Here is a 27469-nt window from a genome sequence, read left to right as displayed (position 1 = left end):
TGGCACAAATTATATCATAGGTGAAATAGTATAAATTGTTTGACATTTTTTCTCATTCTCTCTCAATTTCTACCTTTTCCTTTCCTTTGGCTGCCACACACGGAAAGCACAGTGTCCAATGTCCAGCCTCTGTAGCCAGAATGAAGCAGAGAGTTCAAGGATCAGGCGTTCAAGTCAGGCAGGATAAAGAGCCAATATGAAAAACTAAGGTCCTAATAAAAAAAATTAAACACATATGAAAACCTGCATCAACCCAATTAACCATAATGCCCTGTCTTAAACTACAGGAAAGAAACATGTCGTTCCCTACAAACCGCTACAGCACTTACTATACTATATGGTGACAAGCTGAGAAATGTCTGCCTTCTGATGGCAAATTCCTCAAAAGGAAGGACTTACTTTACCCATTCTGGTTCCCTTGATGTCCACAGTGCTGAATGTAGCAGGAACCCAATAAATGCTCATTAATCAAATCAAGGAGTCACTATTTTTTTTAAAAAGTTACAAAATGGATGCAATTAATTACAGAACTGTCTTAACTACCTGTTAGGATTGTAGCAGATATATAAAGTTTGTCCCTCTGTTATTCTATGTAGAGTGACATTTATAACATCAGACCTTCAATTAAAAGTCATTTAAGTTGCTTTATTACAGCTACAAATAAACTTTATTTGATGTAATGTAATAAAACATTTTCAAATTTAACAACATTTATCTGACCAGAAATAATCATTTAAATTATGAATATAAGTATTTACAGTTACTTTAGCAAATCTGCGGTTCAGGAATTTGTACAAGCTTTGTTGGAAAAGACAGTGCCCACCTCCCCTTTCAGAAAGGCAGACCCTTCCCCGTGTGTTGTAAGAAGCGATGTCAGTGAAAGTTGGAAGAAATCCACCATCCACGTTGGAATTCCACATTATCCTGTGAGAGAACAGCTATATATATTATAGGAAAATAATATTCTCTTTCAGTTCTCTTTTGTCAAATGAAGGTTGGTATTCATTTTGTCTCCTTAGAGGTACTCTTCTCTGATCTACTGTCTTTCTGTCCCCCTAGCTCATACATATTACACAGAACCATTTAAAAAAAAAATACTATCTACAAAGGGATCTTTTGTTTCCTGACCTGCCCTGAACGTCTACCACTTTGGGGAGAGGGAGAGGAGAAGAAGAGAATTGGCCAGGCGCACATTTGATTTAAGATACAGAGAACACAAAAACCAATCCTCCAGAAGGAACAGAATGGTATTCTGGAGGGTTCCTAACACCGGCCCAGGTGACCTCCGATGCACACAGTTTAATACAACGCTGCTCAATGAGAATTACCATGTGGATATTCCATCTCCAGAAGTGTCACAGTCTTCCATGGAAACCCCATTATTCCCATACTTCCTCCCCCAAACCTCACAGTTAGGGACCAGCCTGTGGGCCCACTGCGCCCAGGTGTAAACAACTGTCACAAGTTCTGTGCCAACAATCGTGTCACTACATGGTGTGGTGAGGTAGCCCCCGCTCTTCATCCAGGGAAAACTCCTCACAGGAGGAACTGCCCTCACCTCTCAGGATCCCCCAGAAGAAGAGCGAGTGCGAGTAAAAGCTTTATTCAGGTTTTACGATTCTCTCCATCCTGAGATGTTCCTGAGTTACACCATAACGAGAGAAGCGAGTTAACAAAGAAAGTACACTGGTGGGGACGTCACAGGGACCCTGCAAAAAAACCAAACCGTTTGACAGGAGCTGAACAGACACTGCTCTGGGAGATCATTTGTAGTAGCTGATGACAGGGTTCTGTTTTCTAACGTGGACATGCAAGGTATTCATCTCTATGCTTACCGCAGTTTGCTGGGGAAAACACCCTTCTGTCCCACAGCAAAATACATCTGTCTCATAAATGATTCCTGAATATTCACCACAAGGCCTAGACTCAGAAGCATTGGAAGCGTGCAGGGGAACTTTCTTCACTTGCACGGACTTGGACAGAAGCAAAGCACCAGAAACTGTTTCCTTTCTGGAACTCAGTTCTGTGCACGTGCTTACTGCTGAGCTGATTGGGCTGTTTTCATCTGCACACAATAGCAGTGATCCACAGGATAAAAAGGAGAGGTCACCATCCCCCTCATAATATACTTTGAACAGCAGGTATACTTTGCTGGTCACATTTTAGCCATCCCAAGAAAGGACAGAAGCCTCATTCCATTCCGAAGTCTCAGCAAATGATTTCGTTCTGTTTCCACCTCTGTCTTGCCTTGTTTATTTCATCTCCATTATTCTGCTTTTGATCATGAATGACTTTTTTTTCTACGGTAGTCAGAGTTTTGTCTATAAAGAGAAAGAGAGAGAGAGAGAGAGAAAAAGGAGGCAAGAAAATGATTTAGCAGAACTGTAAATGTGAGTTTTCATTCTGTGGTGGGTGGATTTAATTTTTACTGCATTCAGTAATTTGAATTATTTGTGGTTTCCAGGGGTTATGAGCATCTAAGGGGAAAGAAAAAGTGCTATGGCTCTTTTCATACATTTCATAGCTTCTACAAGTTTCCAGGGCCTTAATATATTTGCAAATCAGCTCCAGATAACCCACTTTTATAATATAGCTTTAGCCCAAAATGGCTCTACTCTCAATAATCCTTGCAAAATACTACTGCACTTGCCATACTTGAAAATAATAATGTTGACTACAACGCGAGTGTTCTCCCCGTCAAACCTAGGAGGGTGCACTATAGTAAACCCTGTGTGCAGACACTGGGAAACCCCACCTCCCTGACTCCTTCCTCCTAGATTCACAGAAGTGCTATGAGTCATGGAGAAGTTTTGGCCAACAGCTGAGGAAGTCTCTTTCTCCTGAGTGTAGAGCCACAGTCCCTCTAGATACACACTCTCCTACCTCTGTACCATCACAGGACTCAACTTACCGAACTACATCCATGGGCATGAGAGCCAGGTCTAAGAGGGTCCAGGGCCTCTGCCTTCCCATCCCATTGAAAGTGCCCCTCTCACTTGGCTGTCAAGACTTGTTGGATGGGTTTCCCTGGTGACAGGATCAGTTTCTCCATAAGACACCATCTCTCGCTTTGTGCCTTACCCCACATGATGGTGCCTGAGGAGAAGGACCACGCTTCAGCTCGGACCCATGGCTCCAGGCTGCTGGGTATGTAGGAGCAGACACTGGAAAAAGGCTGTGTCCCCATTGGGGCTCCACACTTACACTCTTAGCCTGGGGCCTCTGCCTCTTCTCCCATAGAGGAGACTGCACTTCCTCTGTAGCTCACAACGGCTCATGAACTTTACTGAATCTCTCCAGGCTCCAGCACCATCTCTGATGTCTCCCTTTCCTCACCACCCACCTGCTAGTCAACTTCCAAATGTCCAGACATCCTTGGCCTCTTTCCTAGTCTCAATGCCACCCTCCTCGTGCAGGGCCTCCTGACAGGAGACCTCACTTTTACATTGGTCTCCAACCTATTTCCTTTCTCCTACTGTGAACCCCTATTTACACTGCATACCTTGTCTCACTCCAGCTCAAAAACCTTCAGCTCTCCCCACACCCACTTTGCCTACCTGCCCTCCAAGCTGACCCCGATTTACCCAGTTTCCAGGTCCTGCTGAAGACATACCTCAGGTTCTTTATGTACCTCCATCCATTTCTGTGTCCCTCTGTCCATCCTGTCCCCTCTGCTTTGCGTAGTCCCAAACCCACCTCCACCCCTGCCATCCCTTAATCCTACTCTTTATTTAAGACCCACCCCAAATATCACCTCCTTCATGATTTCCACCATGAATATTTTCTTTCTAAGACATCCCCCCGAGGCTTATTTTTCTCGTAGGTATGTTTGTATTGCTTCATTTTATTTTGTGCTATGTGTATTTACTGTCTACTAAGAAAACAAACAGACAAAAATATTAGAAAAAGCAAGAGAGGTCAATTGCCTGCATTTCCTACTTTAAAGAGACACTGCAAAGTTAAAATGTAGGCAACTACAAAGCATGAAGCGAACAAGCTATTATTAGTACTAATTGATGATTTAATAAAAATAAAGAGCTGAATTCCAGCTAGTTAATGATGAGGAAACTACTACTCTGGGGAAAGAAAATCCATGAAACAGCCAAATTTTTGTTTGTTTCTGTCTTTAAGACAACATCCCACCACAGATATCCAGGTGCTTGGTGCTTCTTCCTAATTTCCACCGGGACCCATTTCATCTTTCTTTTTTTAATCACTGGTTTCTGTAAAGAAAAGGTAGAATCACCCTGAACTGCAAAGCTTCAGTACAAACCAGGGAGCAGCATATTGACAGAATTCATGGCAGGAACTCAAGGTTATTCCACTAGAACTGCAACTGACAGGGATTATAAAAGGCTCATTGACGAAAAGAAGGGAGAAGGGAAGGCAGAGCTACTTCAAAACAATTTCATGAAATTCTTTTAGATGGAAGTATTTTAGAAACTGCTGTTCAATATTGTTCACAGTAATGGTGTCAAAGAACAAAAGTCATCTAAATGTGACACTTAAAAGCCATTTACAGTGATTCAAAGCAAATCCATGAGTAAAGCCATCAAATTAAAAAAAAAAAATCCCTGCTTCTATCACATTATCACATTTGGTTTTATATTACCAGTATTTGAATACTTGTGAAAAGGTGACAGAGACTGTAATTTAGACTAGTGAATTACAATTACCAGTGAAGTATTTATAGCCTTTTCCCTCTATTCACTCCCTACCCAAGGAAGACTCCTGAGTGCCTGCCAGACTCGTGAGCCTCTCATTATGTTGATCAAGAAAATGGGGAAATATTTGGAAGTAGCAATACACAATCCAATAGATTGTTTTTACAGGAAAGGAGGAAAAATATTATATAGGAGAAAAAATAGAGCCAAGAAGGTGGAATTATGGACAAAAGTAAAAGAGACTAGAACCCAAGCAGCCAGAGGGGAAGAAAAGAGCTAGAAAGATTGCAGGGAGCAGCCCGGAGTCTCTAGGTTGGCCAAGAAGTGTGAGCGCTAGAGAGATAGGGAGGGGGAACAAAGGGTTCTAAGGTTTGCTGTGAGCTATGGACTGGACACCACATCATTCTTCCAGAGACTCCAGTAGAGTTAGGATGGCTTGGGGTTATCCAACTGGTGTTTACTTGAATGCAGCTGTGCAGAGCGTGGACCATGGTGGGAGTTCTGGTTACTAGTCTTTTACTAGCCGCCACCACATCTACAGCCACCCCAGGCCCCTGGACTGTAAGCTTCCAGAGGCAAGGATTGTCACCTATTCATCCTTATATCCCAGCCATGCCTGGCGCCATGCCTTGTACACAACAAGCCCTCAAATGTTTCTGGAGAAAACAAGCCAATGAAGAGATGCCTTACTTCCAGCCTCTAGCTTCTAATTCATTCCACATGATGCCACTAAATCAGTCTTCATGGCTTTGGTGATTCCATTTTCCTACTTGCAGAGATTCAGTTAATGGCTTCCTTCTGCCCACACTAGGGTTTCTCAACCTTAGCATTATGGACATTTGGGGCTGGGTGATTCTTTGCTCTGGGGGCTGCCTGTGTAAGCAGCATCCTCAGCCTCTACCCACCAGATGCCAGGAGGTCTTCCCCTCCCCCAGCTGTGACAACCAAAATGTCTCCAGACATTGTCAAATGTCCCCTGGGGGCAAAATCACCCCAGGTTGAGAACCACTTATCTACACTAAAAATCCCAAATTTCTGGGGCTGGAATGGAAGATCCTTCATAATTTAATTTATTTGACCTTTCCATTATGATCCCTAAATCTCCCCTACAACAATGCTTAGCTCTGGGCAGCCTGTCCTTTGCATAAGGTCCCACACTGACGCCTCTATCGCAAATGTCTCCTTCATGTGGAATGCCATCTCTAGTCTCCTTTAGTTATAAATGCTTTAACTTTCATAGATATACTCGAGCCCATATCCTTCCGGAAGTCTTCCCTGATTAGAGTTAGGGAAATCACTGAGTTATTTTCCTCTCCTTTGAATCCTATAGCTCTTCCTGTCTCCACTTTTCCTGTGTTCTCAACACAGAAAGAGTGAATGAGCATGTGCATGTTTATGTACAGTCTGTGCAACAGAAATACATGCACTAAGGCAGGAAAGACATCATGTGTTTTCTGTATCCTCCTCAATGCCTGACACAGTTATAAACAAGAATTTAAAAAGGAGTCCTCCCACATTGGAACTGAAAAGAAAGCTGCCTGGTATAGAATTTTTTAAATAGCAGCTATCCCAACTCTCTAATTAGAAACTTCCTAGAGTTAATAAATATTTAGGCCATTCATCCCAAATGATTTTAACATTCCATAATTATAAATAAGATCAATAATTATAAATTCAAACAGAGAGAGATGTAATGAGGACACAGTCATTTTCTGAGGCCAGGGGAGAGCAAACTATGACCCGTGGGCCAAATCCAGCTGGCTACTTGTTTTTGTAAATAAAGTTTTATTGGTACACCACCATACTCATTTGGCTACTTGTGTCTGGGACTGCTTGCTCACTACAAAGCCAGAAATAAGTAGTTTCAGTGGAGACCGTATGGCTAGCAAAGCCTAAAATATTTACCATCTGGCCCTTCACAGTAAAAGTTTGCTGACCCCTGTCTTAGATTAACAGGAAAATAATACCCAAGACTCTGCATTAGCTAAAGGCACAGAGGCAAATATCCTTGGATGTTATGTTGGCTGATTTACTTTTATAAAAGTCACAGTAGTATGGAAGTTAAAAGTACATTTAAACACAGATGTCCTGTGCTCAAATTCAGCTCCACATGGATGACTGAAAAAATTATTTGACCTCCCCAACAGAACAGAGATGAAGGAACCCAACCTCTCATAAAGTCATAAGGATTAAGTGACATAATTCACATGGAGTGCTCAGCATAATACGTGAGAGTGAATCATCAATATATGTGGGTGACTATTACTTCAAACTGGAAAGCCTGTTTGTGTGACATTTGAAAATTAGCATTTTGTAAACTATCTGAATTATGTGTGAATTATCAGCTAAAATAATCAATAAAATTATTCTCAAGTTCTTTGACTGTATAGGAGGAAAACTAACAGGGTGGTGTTTCCTAGTTCAGGATTTCAATGGTTCTTTCCTAGTTTCTATACTGGCTACTTAACTGGACCCCCTGCCACCAGTCTTTCTATTTTATCCACCCTTCCCACTGCTGCCAGGGAGACTCTCTTCAAACGCACCTTTCAGCATGTTACTCCTGGGAACTGGAACCAGAATGCTTTTCAGCTCCTGTGCTAAACAACTCTGGGGCCAGGCAAAATCACCCAGTGCTTGTTCCAGGAAATAGTTATTTCCAAAAGATAAGACTGAGCACCAACTAAACAAGCTTACTCATCAATAGTAAGACTATTAGACTTACTGATAGTTTCCTTATTAATACTGGCATCAAGGCGCCTGGATGGGAGGGGAGTTTGGGGGGAGAATGGATACATGTATATGCATGGCTGAGTCCCTTTGCTGTGCACCCAAAACTATCACAACATTGTTAATTGGCTATACTCCAATATAAAATAAAAAGTTAAAAAAAAAGGCCCTCACTTAGTTATACCCACCAATCCAAAGTTATCATGTCATAATCTCTGTCCAGTCCCTACCAGTTCCTTACCTTAACATGACCCAGCCCAAGCTCTAAAACTCTATCAATATCCTTTGCTTATTCCCTCCATCTGAGAAACTATCAAGTCTCTGTCAAGGAGGTGTCCTCCTAAGCTGCAGTAAGTCTAATAAACTTAACTTACTTCTATTAACAAGTTTTTTCTAAATGTCTTCTTAGAGAGCTGATGGCTAAAATCCCCAGCTCAAAACATTCAATAGCTCTTCACTCCTACAGACTCAAGTCATTTGACAAGTAGTGTTGCATAATAGCTAAGAGCACATGCATTGGAGTGATTCATACCATATCTACCACTTAGGGGCTATGTGATCTTAGGTAAGTTACTTTACGTCCCTGAGCCTCAGTTATTCTTCTGAAAATTGGGGATGCCAGAAGGACCTGCTTTACAGGTAGAATGATGTACACCATGATAGCATGTAGTAGGTGTTCAATAATTGTTAGAAATTATTACTTTTATTATCTACCGCAGTGTCAGGCACTGTACTAGATTCTGCAAACAGAAATTTGACTAAGACATAGCTCCTTCCCTGAAGGAATTTAGAATCTGGTCCTGGTGAACAAACACTAGTGGTCAATTCGGTAAGAATCTTATAGGCCTGGAAAGATCCCTGGGGATATAGGTTGCTCACTGCATATATTCTGCAACCTAAGATTGTATTCTTTCTTAAAAAGAAACTTTAACTTTTTACTGCGAACAATTTCATATGTACCAAAGAGTGTATATAATAGAAGTAAAAATAAATACCTGTGAAGCTATTTCACAGCTCAAGAATTAGCATATCTGTAGTCTTACAACTTTGAGTTCCTAGGACAGGAAATGATGATCTCTGGTTTCCCTTATCCATATTAAGGAGATGTTTCTGCCTCCTTCATCCTGGTGATGAGTTAGAGAACAAGCTGAGTTCCTTGAGGTTTTCAGAGTCATTTGGGGTGTATCCTAGGTTGGGAGCCCCGAGAGTCTACTGTAATCCATGGGGGCACTTCGGGACCCTGTTCCCCTGAGACAGCTGAGAGCACAGAGGTCTCCTTGGTCATCTTGATCACAGATAAAGGCAGGCTAGTATATGGAGAGTATATAGAGGTAAGACTCACATGATGTGGGATCTAGACCCAGTGGTAACGCTAATCGCTGTGGGATATCTCACTTGCCAGGACTCAGTTACCTCTTCTGTCAAATGAAGGGGTTGGACAAGATGACTGAGGAGGTCCCTCTAAGCTACCACTGTCCATGGTTCTCTGGTCTATTCCAGAGAACCATGTTCAGTGAAGAGGGATACCTCTTCTCTCACATCCAACACTGATCTGCTCTCTCTCTCACCAGCACCTTCTATTTCCTCAATCCAGTTTCTTCCCCTCAGCTTTCAAACATGCAGATGTCTCCTCTACCTCAAATTTAAAGCAAAATCTTCACTGGACCTGCCAACTTTGCTATATTGTCTCCTTCCTTCTTTACAATGCCAAATTCAGTCATATGTGTGTTACATGTAAAACCCATTTCCTTCTTTACAATGCCAAGTTCAGTCATATGTGTGTTACATGTAAAACCCATTTCCTTATCACCACTGGCCCTTTGTGGTCCTTTTTTGGATCCCAGTGCCCTACTGTAATTGCTTCTTGGAAAGCTACTAGTGCTTCCCAGACAAACTCAACAACTCTCTATCAATTCCCAACTCCTAAAGATGGGTAGTACTTTCTAAAAGCTCTGTAGTTTTCAAGACTTTGCTCCATCCTGACATCTCCCCACACGAACCACTCCATACTGCCCCAGACTATACAGGCCCCTCCCCCACCCTCCCCGTGCAGGCCCTCCTGACAGGAGACCTCTCTTCTACATTGGTCTCCTACCCATTTCCCTTCTCCTGTTGTGAACCCCTATTTACACTGCATACCTTGTCTCACTCCAGCTCAAAAACCTTCAGCTCTCCCCCCACTCACTTTGCTTACCTGCCCTCTGAGCTGACCCCAATCTACCCAGCTTCTAGGTCCTGCTGAAGACACGCCCCAGATTCTTTATGTACCTCCATCCATTTTTGTGTCCCTCTGTTCATGCTGTCGCCTCTGCTTTGAGCAGCCCCAAACCCACCCCTCCACCCCTGCCATCCCTTAATCCTACTCTTTATTCAAGACCCACCCCAAATGTCACCTCCTTCATGATTTCCACCAGTAAAGGATGAGGTCATCAAAACAGTTTTACTGGATGTAAGAGTAATAGCAACTAAAATGATAATGTTACAAGAATCAGAGCTATAAGGACGTAATGTGGATGATATTTATGGAGAAAGGATGAAAAACATCACCGTCCTTGTCAGCACTGACATCAGTTGCAATTCATCAGTGAATCAGTCTCTTCTTCCAATCCAACTAAAACCCTATCTTTGGCTTTTGGAATTCTATTGGGTGGAAGACTAGAGTCTACAGTATTCTAAATTCAAATCTGATACGCTTAGTAGAAAATAAGCTCGCTACTGATTCTGGAAGCTTTCTACGATGTGCTTCAAAAAGGAGTCCCATATAAGGGTTGGGGGGATAGAAGGAAAACAGTGATAAATGACCTTACAGCACAAGCTCAGGTCTCTCAGGCCTCTCGGCAAGCTTCAGGGCCTCGTGCATGCCTGCAGCCGAGAGCTTCCGGTTGATATTCCGGTACTGGCACTGGAGCAGGCTGCGGTAGGTGGTCCTCAGGTCCCGGTTGAAGAAGGCATATATAAAGGGGTTAATGAGAGAGTTTGCATAGCCCAGCCACAGAAATGTCCTCTCCACCCACAGCGGGATGCAACTGCACGCGGTGCCGCAGATGAAGGGTCTGGCCGTCGAGAGAAGGAAAAATGGCAGCCAGCACACAGTGAAGGCCCCGACGATGATCCCCAAGGTGGTGGCTGCTTTCTGTTCCCTCTTAAAGATGGAGATGTTTTTCCGTTCATGTTTGAGGAATCTCGAAAGGTTTGCACACTCCTCCACCTCCTTCTGGAGCTTCACCATGCCGTTCAGGGAGACGACGCTGTCGGGCTCCTTGGGACGCGGGAAGCCGTGGAACTTGTGTTTGGCGGCGCTCTTCCTGGCGGCCTTGTAAATCTGGTAGTACATGAAAAGCATGACGGACATGGGGATATAAAATGCCACTGCGGTGGAGTAGATGGTGTAGCCAAAATCCTGGCTGATCAAGCACACCTTGTCATCATTTACGTTCTGAGCCCAGCCGAAGAGTGGTGGTAAAGTGATGGAGGCGGACAGAAGCCAGACAGAGAGGATCATCTTGGCCATGCACTTCCCATTCTGTCTCACAGGGTACGTCAGCGGCCTCGTGATCCCAAGGTACCTGGGAGAGAAATGGAAAGAGAACACGTGACTGCAGTGATCACAGCAGATCAACTGGGGAGTACCACCAGCCAGGGAATAGGCTGTGTACCTAGTAGCTCCCTTCTTCACACAGCCCTTCCAGGTAGGAATCATTATTCCCATTTCATAGAAAGGTAAACTAAGACTCTGAGAGGTTACCTATTTTTTTCCAGGTCACACAGTCAGCCAAAGGCACTGCCAGCATTCAGCCGAACAGCCCTCTGCCTGTAATGCTAGTCTATGCTCTTTTCATACCTTGTAGCTTCTCACAGTCTGTGTAGTCAATGAACTATAGATTCAACATATGCCTTCCCTCCCCATGACCACTGCCACTGAAATCAGCCAGGAACAAAATGTCAAGCCTGATGGGATGTTGTGATGCATCCTCACGAGTTAGCCAAGCTCTACCACACTCAGATATTACACACCCATTGATCTCCTCTGTGGTCTTAATTCAGGCCAGCTCTGAATTCATTTTCACTTCCCCTTTGCACTGAAATGAAAGCACTTCTTTACGATCACAGAGAGCTGTGAGATATTTAGGAAATCCTAGGGTTTTGGAATGGAAAGTACCAAGTGATCATTTTTTTATCCCCAGAAAATTCTCACGCAAGAATAATGTCCAAGGAACAATCTGTAAAATAAAAACAGCCTGTCTCGTCTCTCCAGTTCTAAGGAGGATCACAAGGAAGGGCATAATTCTGAAAAATATTAGGCAAATTCTGTGCTTAGTTCTATATAGAGAATAAATATTTCTCTGTCTCTGTTATCAAGGATTTATAATGCAAAAGAGACTCAGCAAACAGAGAAAACATAGTTAGCAAGATGTTCTGTCAAATGCTTGGTAGTTTTCAGCTTTCCAAATTTGTTTTCTCCTCTGTATTTAATAGTCTTAGCTTCTATTTGAGGGAGGATTCAAAGAGCACTTGAGAAGCTAAGATAGGTAAAAGCCAGCCATTTTGTTGGTTTTCTACTTCATTTATGTACATAAAAGATACACTCGTGAAACATGAAAAATTATTTTCTGAAAGTAGGTCACTTGGTGGTTTGGAATTTAAAAAATAATTATTTTTGTGATAGAAATAGCCTCACATGTTACGTTTGAATTATTTCACAGAAGTCACAAATCATGCTTTCACAATGAAAATTAGCATCACTGCAACACTTACAACAAGGCAAAATTGAAATACAGTAAAAAAAGAATAAGCCAGATTTGCTTATTCAGTGTGAATATTCATTCTATCCTTCAACAAATATCAATAGAGTTCCTTCTATATGCCAGATGCCGTTTTAAATGTTGGGAATATGGCAGTGAACAAAAGAAACAAAAATCGTGAATACAGGCACATGGGGAAATCATGCAGGGGGTGAATGGGAGGACTGAGCCTCGTGGTAATGTTGAAGGGACTTCTGATCCCTCCTCCCAAGGATGCAGGCGCTAGTGGTACCAGTTCTTCATTTCACCTCTGCCTTCCCTTGTCCTTGATAAAGCTGACCCACAAGCACTATCTCTAGGTTTTTCAGCTGTAAATAGGATTATGTTTTGGTTCCTGGATAGAATGAAGGATGAGAAAGAGGGAGGGTCTCCTGAGAAATCAAGAATAAGAGCTGAAAAGGAAGGGAAAAGAGAAAAGGAAGTGGGAAGGAGGGAGCAAGGGAAGAAGAGGGGAAAGATAGAGAGAAGGGAAGAGTGAAGTAGCCTCGACCTTATGTGGAATTGTCAAATTATCTGAGTTTTAAGCTATGGGGAAAAAAAAAAAAATTTAAGGAAAAAAAAAAAAAAAAGATAGATGAGGAAAGCCCTGAAGAAAGGTGTTAGAACTGACTGTGTGCTCACAATTAAGCTCCTCCCTGCCCTGAGGCTGAATGCAGAGCTTCCCCCAACCCAAAAAAAAAACAAACTCCCCTTCTTTGCTTTGGTTCAGGAGCTCTCTCCAAGTTTTTCCTGCTGGAACTCCTTTGCAAACCTCTCTTTTTGGACCTAGTCCTTGCTCTCTATCAACTCCTGTGAATGGAGCCTTTGGGCTCCTTCCCAGATTCCCCAGGCAGCCTTTGCCAGGGATTGGACTTTGATTATTTTCTCCCTTTGCCTGTAGCCACAGGCATAAACTGCTTGTTCCCAAGCCTGGACCTGGCTTCCAGGATATTGTACCAACCCAGGTTGGAGGTCCAATGACAGAGATTAGTTCATATAGTTTCCTAGGTGGCCACCAGATGGCATTGTCAGACCATCTTACACCTACTTACTGGGGGGTTGGGATGGTAGGTAGAGCAATACTGTAGGTGTTTGTTGGAAGGAGGATTACTCATGACAAGAAAAGAAATTATATTGTATTTGGGGGGGGGGGGTCATACAAAAAATTAGCAAGCCTGGAACTCACAACCTGGTAAACTCCAATTCTTGAGGAAGTCAGTTCCATTTTCCCTTCCATCCTTCACATTTTCATTACTTAAATAGGGACTTATATCTTCAGGCTTAATTAAATCTAGCCTCTCTCCTGCTCACATAAGTAATATCAAATCTACAAAGGTTAATCCTGAGAGATTAATTAATTGAGTATCAAAGGACACCTCAGAGTATTAAATAATCTCATAAGAACAACATACTTATTCATCCTAATATATTTAGTCTGACTTACATTACATTTCAGTGATGAGGACTCAGTCCTTCCTGGATATACAAATTATATTCCATAAACTCCCCTATTTTAGGCTCCATTCTCTAACGGCCTCAAGTAATATCTTACAATAAGGGAATTATATTTTCTTCTTTAGTCTCCTGGGTACCACCTGGGACTTTTGAAAGCTAAAATCAACCAAAAGATGATCAGAAAAAAATATGAATGCTCATTAAAGTGTCTGGAAATAAAATAAATAAACAAAAGTCAACAACTTTCTAAAACAGGATTAACAATCAGAAAGTATCATGGAAGAAAATTTCATTCACAGCAACAATCAAAAAATTAAAATATCTAGAAAAATCTTTTTAAATGACCAGGGCCTATACAAAGAAAACATAAAATGATACCGATAGACCTAAGAGAATGCCTGAATCTATGAGAAAAAAAATTTTTAATAAGAAAATCTAGTATTATAAAAGTGCCTATTTTCCCTTAATTAATATAAAAATATATAACTCTAGCTGAAAATCTTAGCATTTCTTTTGTTAGTTCAACCAAATGATTTTTAAGTTCATCAAGTAAATAAGCAAAAATAGACAAAATCTGAAAAAGATGAAAAATGAAGGGATACTTATAAAAAAAAGAATAAAGCCACAGAAATAAAAATTCAATAATAATTATTCAGAAATAGACAGATCGATAGAACAAAATAGATCCCAGAAGTATATTCAAATATATAAGGGAATTTAATATCAGAAAGTAAGTCATTTTAAATAAGAGTAAAAGATTAGATATTCATGAAGTCTGACAACTGGCTAGCAATTGGGGTAAAAATAAATCTGAATTATCTTTCTCCTTATTCAAAAATAAATCCCAGATGGATCAAAGATTATCATGTAAAAAAATTAAACCCTAAGACTACTATGAGGAAATATGGGTATATCTGCAATCTGGCCAAAGGCCATTGTTAACCATGATACAGAAGCTTGAAACTATCAAATGATGCATTGATAAATTTTTGACAAAAATTTTATTAAAAAATAAATAAATGGCATTTAGTTTAATTTAAAAATCACTACGTACAGAATTAAGTCAAATGACAAACTTGCAGTCCAAATAACAATATCTCAACGTTTACAGATCTCTTACAAGTCAGTAAGAAAAAGACAACCATCTCAACAAAAATAGTGAAGCAATTAAACAAAAAAGAAATAAGAATATCCAATAAGCACTCGGAAATATGTACAACTTCATTAATAATTAAAGATATACAAATTTTAAAATAAGGACAAGTGCTCTATCATTTTGCTAACGGGAGTTTCAACTGAGATAACAGTTTTGGAGGGCAGTTTGGTAATTAATATACATTAACATTTGCCTTTTGGCTCAGTCAGGTTTCTAGGAATTTGTCTTGGGAATATAATTGTACAGGTGCAAAATGATTAACGTGCAAGGAAGGATGTTAACTAAACATATAATAGAGGAGAAAAGAGATGCAATCTAAATATCTATCAACAGATTAAAGTATAGTGTGTGTGTGTGTGTGTATATCATGTAACCATTAAAAATTATGAAGTATATATCTATTTACTGATATGAAAACAACCCAACCAAAAGTAGATAGAAAACAATGACTAGCCCTAAAGGACAAGTAACAGAATATCATATATTCTATTAATCTGTTTATGTAAAACTAGGTGGTTGTATGAGTGTGTGTGCATGTGTATATACTGAGATGTCTCGAAAAATATCCACCAAAATATTAATAGCAATTTTATCTGAGTTGTAGAGATTCGATTAGTTTTAAATTTTTTCTCTTTGTTTTTTTATGCACAATTTTTTAACTGTATATAATTTTTTAAAAACCATTTTAATTCTAAGAACAAAATGAAAGATTTAAGATGATTCTGTGATTCCTAAGTCACGTAAGTGATTTTGGCAACAGAGATGATCTGGTGCATAAAATCTTTAAGAAGCTGATAATTAAATCTTAGATAGTTTTATTCAATTAGCTTTTCAAAAGTGTTTTATTACATTCATAAGTTCACACAAAGAAAACAGAACTCATTGGCATTTAAAATCCCATAATTACTATATAAAGTAATATTGGTATTCAGGGAAGTGTTTGTCCAAATTACAAATTCATTCTCCCCAATCTTGTATAGTATAAATCTTACCTTTCGGGGCGGGGAGGGGCGGGGGGAAGCAACCTAGATTGATTCTAAATATTCCCTAATATGCATGGTTAACATTTGTCACACTAGCATTTTATGCTCACTGTTAATTAGAAAGCGGGTGCTTATAAAGCCTTCAGAATTTTACTTTAAAATGCATACAAATGTGTAAGTACAGTAAATCTCAGAGACAAAGGCACCAAAGTATTATATAATTGAAAAATGTATGCAGCTCACATTAGGGGTTCCATTATAGTGGGGGTTTAGAGAAAAAGAGGATTAGGGAGTTAAAACACACATGGAGAGGGATTGGAAAGCAAATTAACTCGCTGCCTGTCTTCTATCCTAACTGTATAGAAATTATAGATAATGGTTCTTTAATTAAATGGCTTCTCCTGAGTTTTGTTGCTATAGAATAATACTTTACGGGATAAAGGAAACTGGGGAGAATTACTCTGAAATATAGTGTTTTGGGGAATGTTAGGCTTAAAAAAGGTTTGCACACTTAGAATCTCTCTTCCATGAGACCTCCTCCCTTACAGTAGGTGAAATTCACTGCAATCTCCACCCTACATCAGTGGTTCCCAAAATTATCAGATTATCAGACTCACCAAGAATCTTTTGAAACATACAGACTCTGGGGCCACCATCCACAGATTCTCTTTCGAGGTCTGGAGACTCAGAGTTCTGTATTTAGGACTGATGATTCTGGTTCTTTACCCCATGCACTTTTAGGGTAACTTTCCTTCATTCAATTACAAAGACTTTACACTTCAATACAAAATACAAAATTCAAATACAAAGACTTTACATACAATACACTTATTGTATGAAGGACTTTACTTTTACTTTTCATATTTCATCTTAATGGTGTGCTTCCAGTTTGGCCTAACAAAATCGTCACGAATCATATTTCCAATATCTCAGTTATGAGTTCTATCTTTCAGAACTGTGCTAAATGCAAATGAGGTAAGCATGGTTTTTATGTCTTCATCAAGTTGTAGATTTGTTTAAATGCGTAATACACAGTAGGGTTTCATAAACCTTTCTGACAGTAAGAAATAAGAATATTTTTACAACAAGAAATACATTTCCCACAGTCGCTCAGTGCAAATATATATATTTATATATACAAATAAGGAATTGATACATACATATGGGTGTACATCTATGAAGGTATATAGATACAGATGCATATATTTATACATATGAAACTGAAACAAAGTTTCATATGTATAAATATATACCATACTTACCATTACAACTTGCAATTCACTCTCTTCTACTGCATGCTACTCTACTTCAGATTTTTTAAATGCTGGTCTTAATGCACTAATTTGATTTCATGACCCAATAATGGAGCATGATCCAAAGTTTGAAAATTACTGGCCTTCAATAAACACATGGAAAGGTATTAAACATCAGGAGTCATGAGGGAAACGCAAATTAAAAACACACTGAGATAATACCAACATACATCAGACTGGTTAAAATTTAAAATAATGATGATGGTGACAATAATAGTAAGAATAATAAATTATAATGCCAAGTGTTTTGTGAAGATATGGAGCAACTTTAATTGTCATGCACTGCTGGTGGGAGTGTAACGTGATGTAACTTTGGGAAACCATTTCTTAACACCTACTGAAGCTGAAAAAAAAAAATACATATATTTTTCTTTCTGTGACCCAGCAATTCTTCTACGTATACAATGAACATTCATCAGAATACATGTATAAGAATGTTCAAAGCAGTGCTAATGGTAATAACCCCAAATAAAACCAACCCATTTTACAAGAATAAAATAAGTACAATTCTGCAACAGTAGAATGGGTACATAAATTGTGGTACGTTTACACAGCAAATTCTATAAAATAACAAGAATGAACCAACTACTGCATCAATATGGATGACTCTCACAAACATAACATTGAGCTAAAGAAGCCAAAACCAAAAGAGAACACAGTGTCCCAAAACAGGCAAAACTAACCTATGGTGATAGAAGCCAGAAGAGTCGTTGCCTTGAGGGCAGAGGGCATGTCCTGGAAATGTTCTATTTCTTTATCTGGGTGTGTACATAGGTATGTTCACTTTGTAGAAATTAAGTGAGCTGTGCAGTTAGGACTTGTGTAATGTTCAGAATATATATAAATAAAGTTAATTTTTAAAATAAAATTTTAAAAAACACCATGGACTTAACATATGCCATTGAACTGGATGTTGACCTGTTCTCTAAAACTATTTTTTTTAATTTTTATTGGAGTAGAGTTGATTTACAATGTTGTGTTAGTTTCAGTTGCACAGTAAAGTGAATCAGTTATACATATACATATATCCACTCTTTTTTAGATTATTTTTCCATATAGGTCATTACAGAGTATTGAGTAGAGTTCCCTGTGCTATACAGTAGGTCCTTATAAGTTATCTATTTCATCACCTGGATACCAAAACCAGACAAAGATACCACAAAAAAAGAAAATTACAGGTCAATATCACTGATGAACATTGAAGCAAAAATCCTCAACAAAGTGCTAGCAAACGGAACCCAACAACACATTAAAAGGATCATACACCATGATCAAGTGGGATAAAACTATTTTCAAAATGGGGTTCCACTATACTTTTAAACCATTTTCATCAGTGTGTCCAAGCTGTAATTATAGATAAAACCAGTTAACAATCTAAAATCCCTATTCTGACCTCAGTGTTGAGGAAGAGAAGTGGGCAGAGGAGCGGGGACAAAAAAGTAACAAAATTCAACAAAATTTGGAAAGCGTAACAAAAGCTTCCTCTTTGAAAAAGTAAATAATGAAACAAGAAATGAGCTTTTCCCTCTAGGGAGAGAATCAGAATTAATTAAAATAAAGCAAATCGCTTAAAAGTACTTTTAAAATATTCATATATTGTTGCTACCTAATTAATGACCACAATTTAGTGACTTGACACCAATCCTGTGGGTGTCCTCACAGTTCTGTAGGTCAAAAGTCTGGACACAGCACAACTGAGTTCTCTACTCAGGGTCTCATCAGGCTGAAATCAAGGTGTTGGCCAGGGCTGAGGTGTCACGTGAGGCTCAGAGTACTCTTCCAAGCACATGTGTTTGTTGGCAGAATTCATTTTCCTGTAGCTACAGAACTCACAGAGGTTACCGCCTTCAAGCATCGGCTGCAGTTCTCAACCTCTCTGATCTTTAGACCCTCTTTGAAAAGCGCTCACCTGATTAGATCAGGCCCATTGACATTCAAGGGGAAGGAAATATACAGAGAATGCACACTGGGGAAGGGGAATCTCGGGGCCATCTTAGAACTCTGCCTACCACAGACACTTGGTCATAACAGAAGCTAAGGAGACACAAAATATCCCACCAAGGGAGCTCAGCAAAGACCTATTTGTTACCTACTCAAGCTGAGACAAGCCTTCCAGTGAGACTAATGTTGTCTGCACTCTATCATAAGGCAATGGTTTTTCTGCTGAATTTTTCTGTCATTTAATGCAAAAACATAAGGGTCCTCTTACTGTCCACTTGGTTTTTTAGTCACCTATTACGTAAAACTCTTTATGTCTATTAAAAACTATCAAAGCAGTGTTTTTAGGTAATTACAGAAAGTGATGAAAATGAACAATATAGGAGATCACTAGTGACCCCTACATTATGCCTGGTGTTAATCACTGCAGTTGTATCTGAACTTACAACAGACTCTGAATTTTCCCACCACAGAATTTTTCCACTCAGAGAAACAGAGAAATGGCAAGGCAAAGAGTGAGCCCCAAATTTACCAACAACAATAAAACAAAGGAATGGCATAAAAGCTTAGCTAAAAAGTTCAAAGATTACAGGAAGTGAAAAAAATATATATATATATTTTTTCTGTTGTATGATTGTACTAAGGGGCTTCTAATCCCACCTCACCCCCAGAAGCAGTACTGAAGAAAGAGGGTAAGTGAATAAAATCCTTAAAATTCGGACTACTACCCTCTTATTTGGACAGAAGCAAACTGAGGTGGTAAGAAGCCAGCCTGAAAAAAAGTAATGAAAAACCATCGTGAACAGAAGCCCCAACATACCATTTCAGCAAAGGTAGGAAGGGCCACCAGAATTTGCTCTTTTAGGACACTGGGCTGAACCGGGATACACCAAGGTCCACAAGGGGTAACCCTCAGCTTAGTGGAAAGTACTCAAGTACAGGACATTGAATGAGAACTCAGAAAAAAGAACAGTCCTCCATTAAAGGCTACACTCAGCTGCAGTGAAGTCTACTCCCTTCCCTTCCTCCAGCCCTGCACCTTCAGGCTACGGAGAAGTAGATACAATAAAACAGTAGTCTAAAGAATAAAATTAACTGATATCAAATAGGGCTGAATATCAAGAAGAATTCAACCACACTATGTCAGAACAAACATTAAGCTTTAAATAACCCATGAATGAGCAAGATGGAAAAAAAATGATATAGTAACTATACCAACATGCTATAAAAATAACCCCGGTGAAAGAAGCAACTGAATATGCATAAGACTATTGAAGAACAAAGTTCAAAAAGAAAACACAACCCTCAGAAGAGAAGCAGTTTTCCTACAAACACTTTTCACTGTGAAGGACCTTAACAAGTATATGTTATCACTACAGTAGAGGCTCAAAGATGAGATGTTAAAACAACAGAACAAGACACAAAATGGGACTGTAGGGACTTCCCTGGTGGCGCAGTGGTTAAAAATCTGCCTGCTAATGCAGGAGTCACAGGTTCGAGCCCTGGTCCTGGTCCGGGAAGATCCCACAGGCCGCGGAGCAACTAAGCCTGCGAGCCACAACTACTGAAGCCCACGCACCTAGAACCCGTGCTCCGCAGCAAGAGAAGCCACCACAGTGAGAGGCCCGTGCACCACAACGAAGAGTAGCCTCCGCTCTCTGCAACTACAGAAAACCTGCTTGCGGTGACAAAGACCCAATGTAGCCAAACATAAATAAATAAAATAAACTTTTTTAAAAAAAGGGACTGTAGAGTTAAGGAAATAAATTGAGGCCAAAACACCACCAGTGCAGATTTAGCAGATAAATTAGAAGCAGCTTGGAATAGAACAGACATACCTGAAAAGCAAATCAATGGCATGAAGTAAAGGCTTGAGGTAATAACAATAAATAAAACACAGAGGGAAAAATGCATTCAAGCAATTAAAAAGAAGATAACAGTCATACAAAGAGAATGCAACTGAAACATCACTGGTGTTCCCAAAGAAAAGAAAGAACCCAACAAACATAAACAACAAAATTGAAAACAGAGGTGCAGAGGTAAGCAGAGGTACAATACATAAAAAGTATAATATAGGATATTTTCCTTAATGAACGAGCTGAATGTTATGATCCAAGGGACACATAACATAGTGGGGGAAAAAATGACAGAATTATTATCAACGAGATCTATCCAGGTAAAGTCACTGAACTTCAAAGCGCGGAAAGATGTACGCAGACATCTGAAATCAAAAAAGAAATAGAGGAATATGCAAGGGGAAAAAAAGCGAGCTGGTTCTCAAAAGCATCAATCCGTAACAGGACGAACTTAAAAAAAGTCTAGAAAGATGTGAGTGTACAATAACATTATATCTGCTAGTTAAGGTTATGAAATCAACAAGGAGACTTTCTCAAACATGAAAGAATTTGGGAGGATATAGTGCCCTTTATGGGTTTATCCCTTTTTGGGGGGAAACCCAAAATTCATCCAACCAAAAGATGAATCAAATTGAAGAATTTAGAACCATGATTCTAAACCAAGGTTATCACTGAACCTGTTTAAATGTAGAAACTAACACCTGTGGGAATGATATTAGAAAAACAGAATGTAAATTTCACAAAGTAAAAATAATATAAACCACAAGAATCAGGAGCTGAGGGAAACAGCGTAGGATACAGTGTTAGAATTCTAACCATGTCAACTTTCACAGTGGGGAACAATTGATACTGTCTAAAATTTTAATATATACTTTATGTAAATCCAATTTCTTGCTGGTTTTCATATTTTCCCCATGACCTTCATACAATCTTTTAGGAACTACTAGCTCCAAAATTAATAGCTCTTACTTGTAGTTCTTCCTTCTTTTTCATTTTTCTTCTTTTAAATTCAAGTAGACTCAGTTTCAATATTTCATGAAAATAACATGTATAGTGTGATCTCATTCTTATAAGTTTTATCTATCAACTTTCTATCTACCTGCCTGTTGAGTCAGCCAACCAGACAGCCAGCAATCCTTTTAAGTGGACATAAGCACAAAGAGACATCTCAAATGATGCTCACCAAATATTATCATGGGTTTTTTTCTCTGCATCAAAGAGACATCTAAAATGATGCTCACCAAATGTTATCATGGGTTTTTTTCTCTGCACAGGGAGAGTTTAGATGATTTGTTGTTTTATTTGTATTTTTTACAATTGCTTGAAATTTTTATAATGAGCACATTTAATTTTCACAAAAATTAAATTATTTCTCTAAAATATAGCAAGGCCTTTTTAAAAATAATTATTTCAACCAGTCATTTAACTCACCTGCCAGTTGGTTCCTTACAAATCTCTCCATGAACTTGACAAGTTTGGAATTAACTGTTAATTTAACCATATTCAATTCCTCAGAAATTTTTGCAAATTATCTGTGCTCTCTGAATTCTCACTAACTTCTTGGACTGCAAAGTAAATTGGGAGAGAAAGCCAGTTCTAAGCATCCTAACAATATAATCTCCTAATGAGATGCGGTGGACTAAAGATGGCTACGTATTCTTTGTCCCTTCTCTCTTTGAGAGGTAAACTCTTCCCCTCTCCTTTATTCTAAACTCACCTTGTGACTTATCTTTACTAACAGAGAGTGGGGCAAGTGATACTGTGTGACTTCTGAGGCTGAGCCTTAAGAGATCTGCAGCTTCCACCTTCACTGCTTGGAAAACTCCCTCTTAGGAGTCCACCATGCTGCGAGGAAGCCCAAGCTAACCCTGTTAAGAAAGACAGTGCCACATGGGGGAGCACTGGGGAGTCAGACATATAAATGAAGCCTTCTTGGACCTTTCAGTCCAGCCTAGATACCAGCTGAGTGCAGCCAAGTGAGTAATCCCACATGATGCCTTTTGGAGTCAACAAACCACCCACATGAACTCTGCCCAAGTTCCTGACCCAGGAAATTAGGAACAATAATAAATAAAGTTACAGGGTGGTCTATGAGGCAACAGTAGATAATTGAGACAGCGTAACAATGCCTTATTCTCCTAACTAGCACGTGACCTTAGAAACTGGATTCGCTGGCAAGTACTTCACCGCATCACTAGGAATGAGTCTGTCCAACCCTACTGTTTTAACTTGACACCTGCATCCTCTAAAAAGTGAGCCACAAACACTAGTGTTTGAAGCAACTCTAAAATCCATTCCATGCCTACACTGGGACTTTGACTCCATCTTGACTGATTAATTTATTCATTCAAAGACTATATCTTAAGTATCTGCAGTACACCAGGTACTGCTTTATGGACTGGGAAGATACAGTAGTGAATGAAACAGATAAAAATCTATGAAGCTGACAAACTGGTGTGGGGTGGAGAGACAACTCATAAATAAATAAGTAAAAGCATATAATAGGGTCAGATAATTATGAGTGCAATGGAGGCAAATAAGGCAGGGGAGGGGACTAGGGAGTTCAGGGTGGGGTTGGGGGCAAGCTGCAACACAGATTTGCATTGTGATCACAACCTCGAAGCCCTTTCACCTCTACCTGCCAGGCTAGGTGTCTGGACCTCAGCTTTTCCTTGAAATTTGAGATTGGCATGTCCCTTTGGGTTGAAGATCCCCATTATCTCAAGCAGGAGTTTCCTACACAAGTTTTATTCAACAGAATCTAAACCTTCCCCGTGCAAGGACGTATTTAAAGAACACTGACTGTGGGCCTGTGCTTTCTTCCCTCCTCTAAGGCCCAGCTTCTAAATTATTTCTCTTCCTCTCTCTCTAACTTTCCAAGTCTACAGGTTTATTCTGTTCCACCTACAGGTAGAAATGTATGGGTGGGTGCATGTGTTTCTACTGTATGTCTATATTATATTCCATTCAATCCTCCATAGTTCTCGTTCCTTTTCACCCCAATTTTATGGAACACCTTGTCTATCTCAGCTGCTTTTATTTCCTACCCACCCACTTCCTTCTGATTCTCCCAATAATCTGGTTTCCACCCCCATCATTCAAAAGCAGTTTACTCTAAAAGGTTACCTCCCTTTTAGTCAATTCTAATTGCTATTTTCTCATTTCTGATAACTCTCGACTTCTCTCCTCCCTGAAGTGTGATTGCAGACTGCCCAGTCTTTCTCAAAATGCTCTCCACCCTCAACTTCTGTGGCACTGCCTTCCCCCCTTCCTTATCTTAGGCTGCATGGACAGGTACCATCTCTGGAGTGGCTAGATGATATTTAACCTCAAGAGAAAATGAAAACAATCTAAACCTTGCACTGGGCAGATCTGGTTTGAATTCTAGCTCTGTCCTTTTAACTGGCTAAAGTATTCTGAAAAAGCTCCTCAACCTTCCTGAGCTTTCTCTGCCCCACACATAAAGCAACAGCAAAAGAATATCTATCTTGTGATTCACTATGATGATTACATGAGAACATGTATGTAATTAAAGCTTTTGCCCCACTCTCTACCTAACAGCCACTCAAAATATATAGCTGACTTCCTTTCCTCCGAACCCCCTTTTAAAGAAAGGAATGGGCAAATAAAACTGTAACCTGAGTCGATCCAATAAGAGAGTAAGAGGGCTGTAATACAAAGCATCTGAGAAAGGAAGTAAGACTAGAGGGGAGTTATCTCTACATACAACACAGTATAGCAGCACACAGTAGGTGTTTGTAGAATTCACTGGTGTGATTGCTGGCTGGATCTGAATTGGTGAAGTGGCAGTACGAATGGTGAAAAGAAGACAGAAGCAAGAGATAACGGTGAAACAGAGTAAACAGAACTTGAAAATGGTTTAGTAAGGATGAGGGATAGGGATAAAGATAAAGGAGGAATTGAAGACGCTCATCTGTTTTCAAGCCAGGATGACAGGGAAGATGGTGGGCCGGTATCTGAAGGAAGCAGTTCTCAATCCACTGTAATCCACCTTTCACCCAAGAGGCCTCTGAGACGGATCTCGCTGGGATGACTGATGCCCTCTCTAGATCCCGAGGACATTTCTCCATCCTCATACCCGATAGCTCTGCAGCTCTCAGTATGCACTCACTGCCTCCTTCTTGAAACTCTTTCCTTGGTCCAATATTGCCACACTCTCTCAGTTTTCCCACCCCTCTGCCCACTCTTGCCCAGTCTGCTTTGCTGCCTTGTCCTCTACTAGTGGGCCTTGACGTTTTGGAATTCCTCAAGGCTGGGTCCCAACCCCACTTTTCTTCTATTTCTAATTTCCTAGTTGTCCTCCACAATTACCAGTGCTTCAAAAACCTCTATTGGCTGATGATCCCAAAATTCGAATCCGTAGCCCGGACCTCCCCTTGGAGCCCCGGACTGACGAATCCAACTGCCTCCTTCATGTCTCTACTTTGCTATCTCTAAAACATTTTATTCACTCCTTTGTTCAACAGACTTTTATTAAACACCTTGTTTGGGTCTGGCCCCATCTCGACATGTGCAAATGTATCATCATCTCCACCAACTGAGCCTTCTTCTATTTCCCTGATTCATGAATCCATCTAAGGGTGTGGTCCAGAAACCTGGGAGTCATCCTTGACTCCTCCTCCTCTTTCATCATTCCCCTCTCAGTTATCGACACAGCCCTGCCTATTTTACCCCCTCAGTGCCTCTAAAACCTACCCGCTTCTGTCTGTCTCCACTGCTACCACTCTAGAATCATTCTCTCTCCATGGGTCACCACAACAGCCTCTAAATCGGCCCTCCATATCTCTTCTTCTCCTTCCTAATCCATTCTCTTCATGCATCCAGGGTGATATTTTCTTTTTAAATTTTTTAATGTTAACTTATTTCATTGGATAAGTAACATCTTCACATACTTCAACGTTTTACATATAATTAGGTGTATATTGAGAAGTCTTACTTCAAATCCTATTTCCATCCTCCTCACCCCCGCCTCATATATGTTATCACCTTTATTAGAATCTTGTGCACTCCTCCAGCTTTTCTTTGTACAAAGGCAAGCAAATAGAAATACATGTTCACGTCCACTTTCTTACACGTGAGACAGCATACTGGGCACACTATTTTGCATTTTTCACCTAACAATATATCCTGGAGATACTTTTACACTAGTGCATTGAGAGCTCCCTCATGCTTTTTCAGAGCTGCATAGCATTCCATTGCAGGGCTTTGCCATCGTTTATTTATCCAGTAATCCATAAATAATAGGATAAATAAATTCAAATGGTATCAACAACATTTTTACCTACGCCATCCACTAATCAAGGACATCCACACTTCAGATGCGAACACCCAGACATATAAAGGATGAAACAATTCCAACATCTTGGTGATATGAACCCTAAAACTTAGGGGCCACCTGTCCTTCAGTTGGCCTTTGAAGAAAAGGCAGGATGTGGCTGGCAAAGGCTGGCGTTCAGCCACTCAGGGTCCCACTGACACACAGCACAGAACTGATGTTTCTTCCCATTAGCCGAGAACACTCCCATTATCTGGAGCCCAGGGCCTAGTTCACAAAAATCCTGCAACGGCTGAAGGTGTGTGTCCTTGAGCCATCCTTGCAAAAAAGACAAGAAGGCAAGTTTCCTCAATGTACCCCAAGTTGCTGCACCATTTGAATATGAACATCATTTTACTCCTACGTTAAGAATATCATGCATAGCAGTCTAAATTCATCGATATTCAAGTTATTAAAAAGCATAGAAAAATATGGCATACATAGCTTTGGGAAAGACACGTCTCTCTATTTAATACTTTGAAAACACCACTTCCCCTTAAATGAATTGTATAGAAAGTTACACATGAAATTTACTCTATACTCTCTTTTCTATTCATTATTGTTGATAATTAATTTGCTCATTTCCATTAATCTTCCCCCAAAGCAATCAACTAGCAAGTATATTTAATCTTCAAAAGCATATTATGTATGCATATGAATAGATAATTCCAACGTATTTTCTTTCTGAACTGAATTGCTTATCTGACCTAGGCCCATCACAAATGTTCACATATTTCCACTGAAATAGAGTAGAATATAAATCAGCATATACTTACCAAAATGCATTTTCTCGCTTAAAGTTTTAAACATACTCAGTTTTATACCTCACGACTAACTATAACCAAACACATACTTTAAATAATTATGAGAACAATGAACAAAAGATGTCTTACAATTAGAAAATCAATGATATAATATATTCCAACCTACAAAAGGAATTTTAAAAATTAAGTTCTAAAAACCAAAGCAAAAATACAACAGTAACATCAGAACCAGTTGGCAAAACACCAAATGCCAAGAGTCAGTGCTTTGAACAAAATAAGTAAAACTGGGGGCTTTCCTGGTGGCGCAGTGGTTGAGAATCTGCCTGCTAATGCAGGGGACACGGGTTCGAGCCCTGGTCTGGGAAGATCCCACATGCCGCAGAGCAACTGGGCCCGTGAGCCACAACTACTGAGCCTGCGCATCTGGAGCCTGTGCTCCGCAACAAGAGAGGCCGCGATAGTGAGAGGCCCGCGCACCGCGATGAAGAGTGGCCCCC

The 27469-nt window shown here is 39.9% G+C and overlaps 1 protein-coding gene across 9 annotated transcripts in view; it reads right to left on the bottom strand.

Moving 5' to 3' along the window:
* HTR7 (5-hydroxytryptamine receptor 7) overlaps nt 1-27469 on the bottom strand; it is a 670153-nt gene that overhangs the window by 575223 nt on the left and 67461 nt on the right. For 4 of the 9 annotated variants that reach the window (XM_057530949.1, XM_057530953.1, XM_057530951.1 and 1 more), the window contains exon 2: nt 10199-10957. In XM_057530949.1, the coding sequence (XP_057386932.1) occupies nt 10199-10957 (759 nt within the window). Of the gene's footprint in view, nt 1-644; nt 2322-8386; nt 8516-10193; nt 10958-27469 lie in introns of those variants that run through there. The other 5 variants (XM_057530948.1, XM_007187505.2, XM_007187506.3 and 2 more) reach the window with 5 other exon arrangements.

Source organism: Balaenoptera acutorostrata, chromosome 16, assembly GCF_949987535.1.
Source record: "Balaenoptera acutorostrata chromosome 16, mBalAcu1.1, whole genome shotgun sequence".
Lineage (NCBI taxonomy): Eukaryota > Metazoa > Chordata > Mammalia > Artiodactyla > Balaenopteridae > Balaenoptera > Balaenoptera acutorostrata.
Note: the sequence above shows the minus strand (reverse complement) of the source record. Positions and strands in the feature narration are given on the sequence as shown.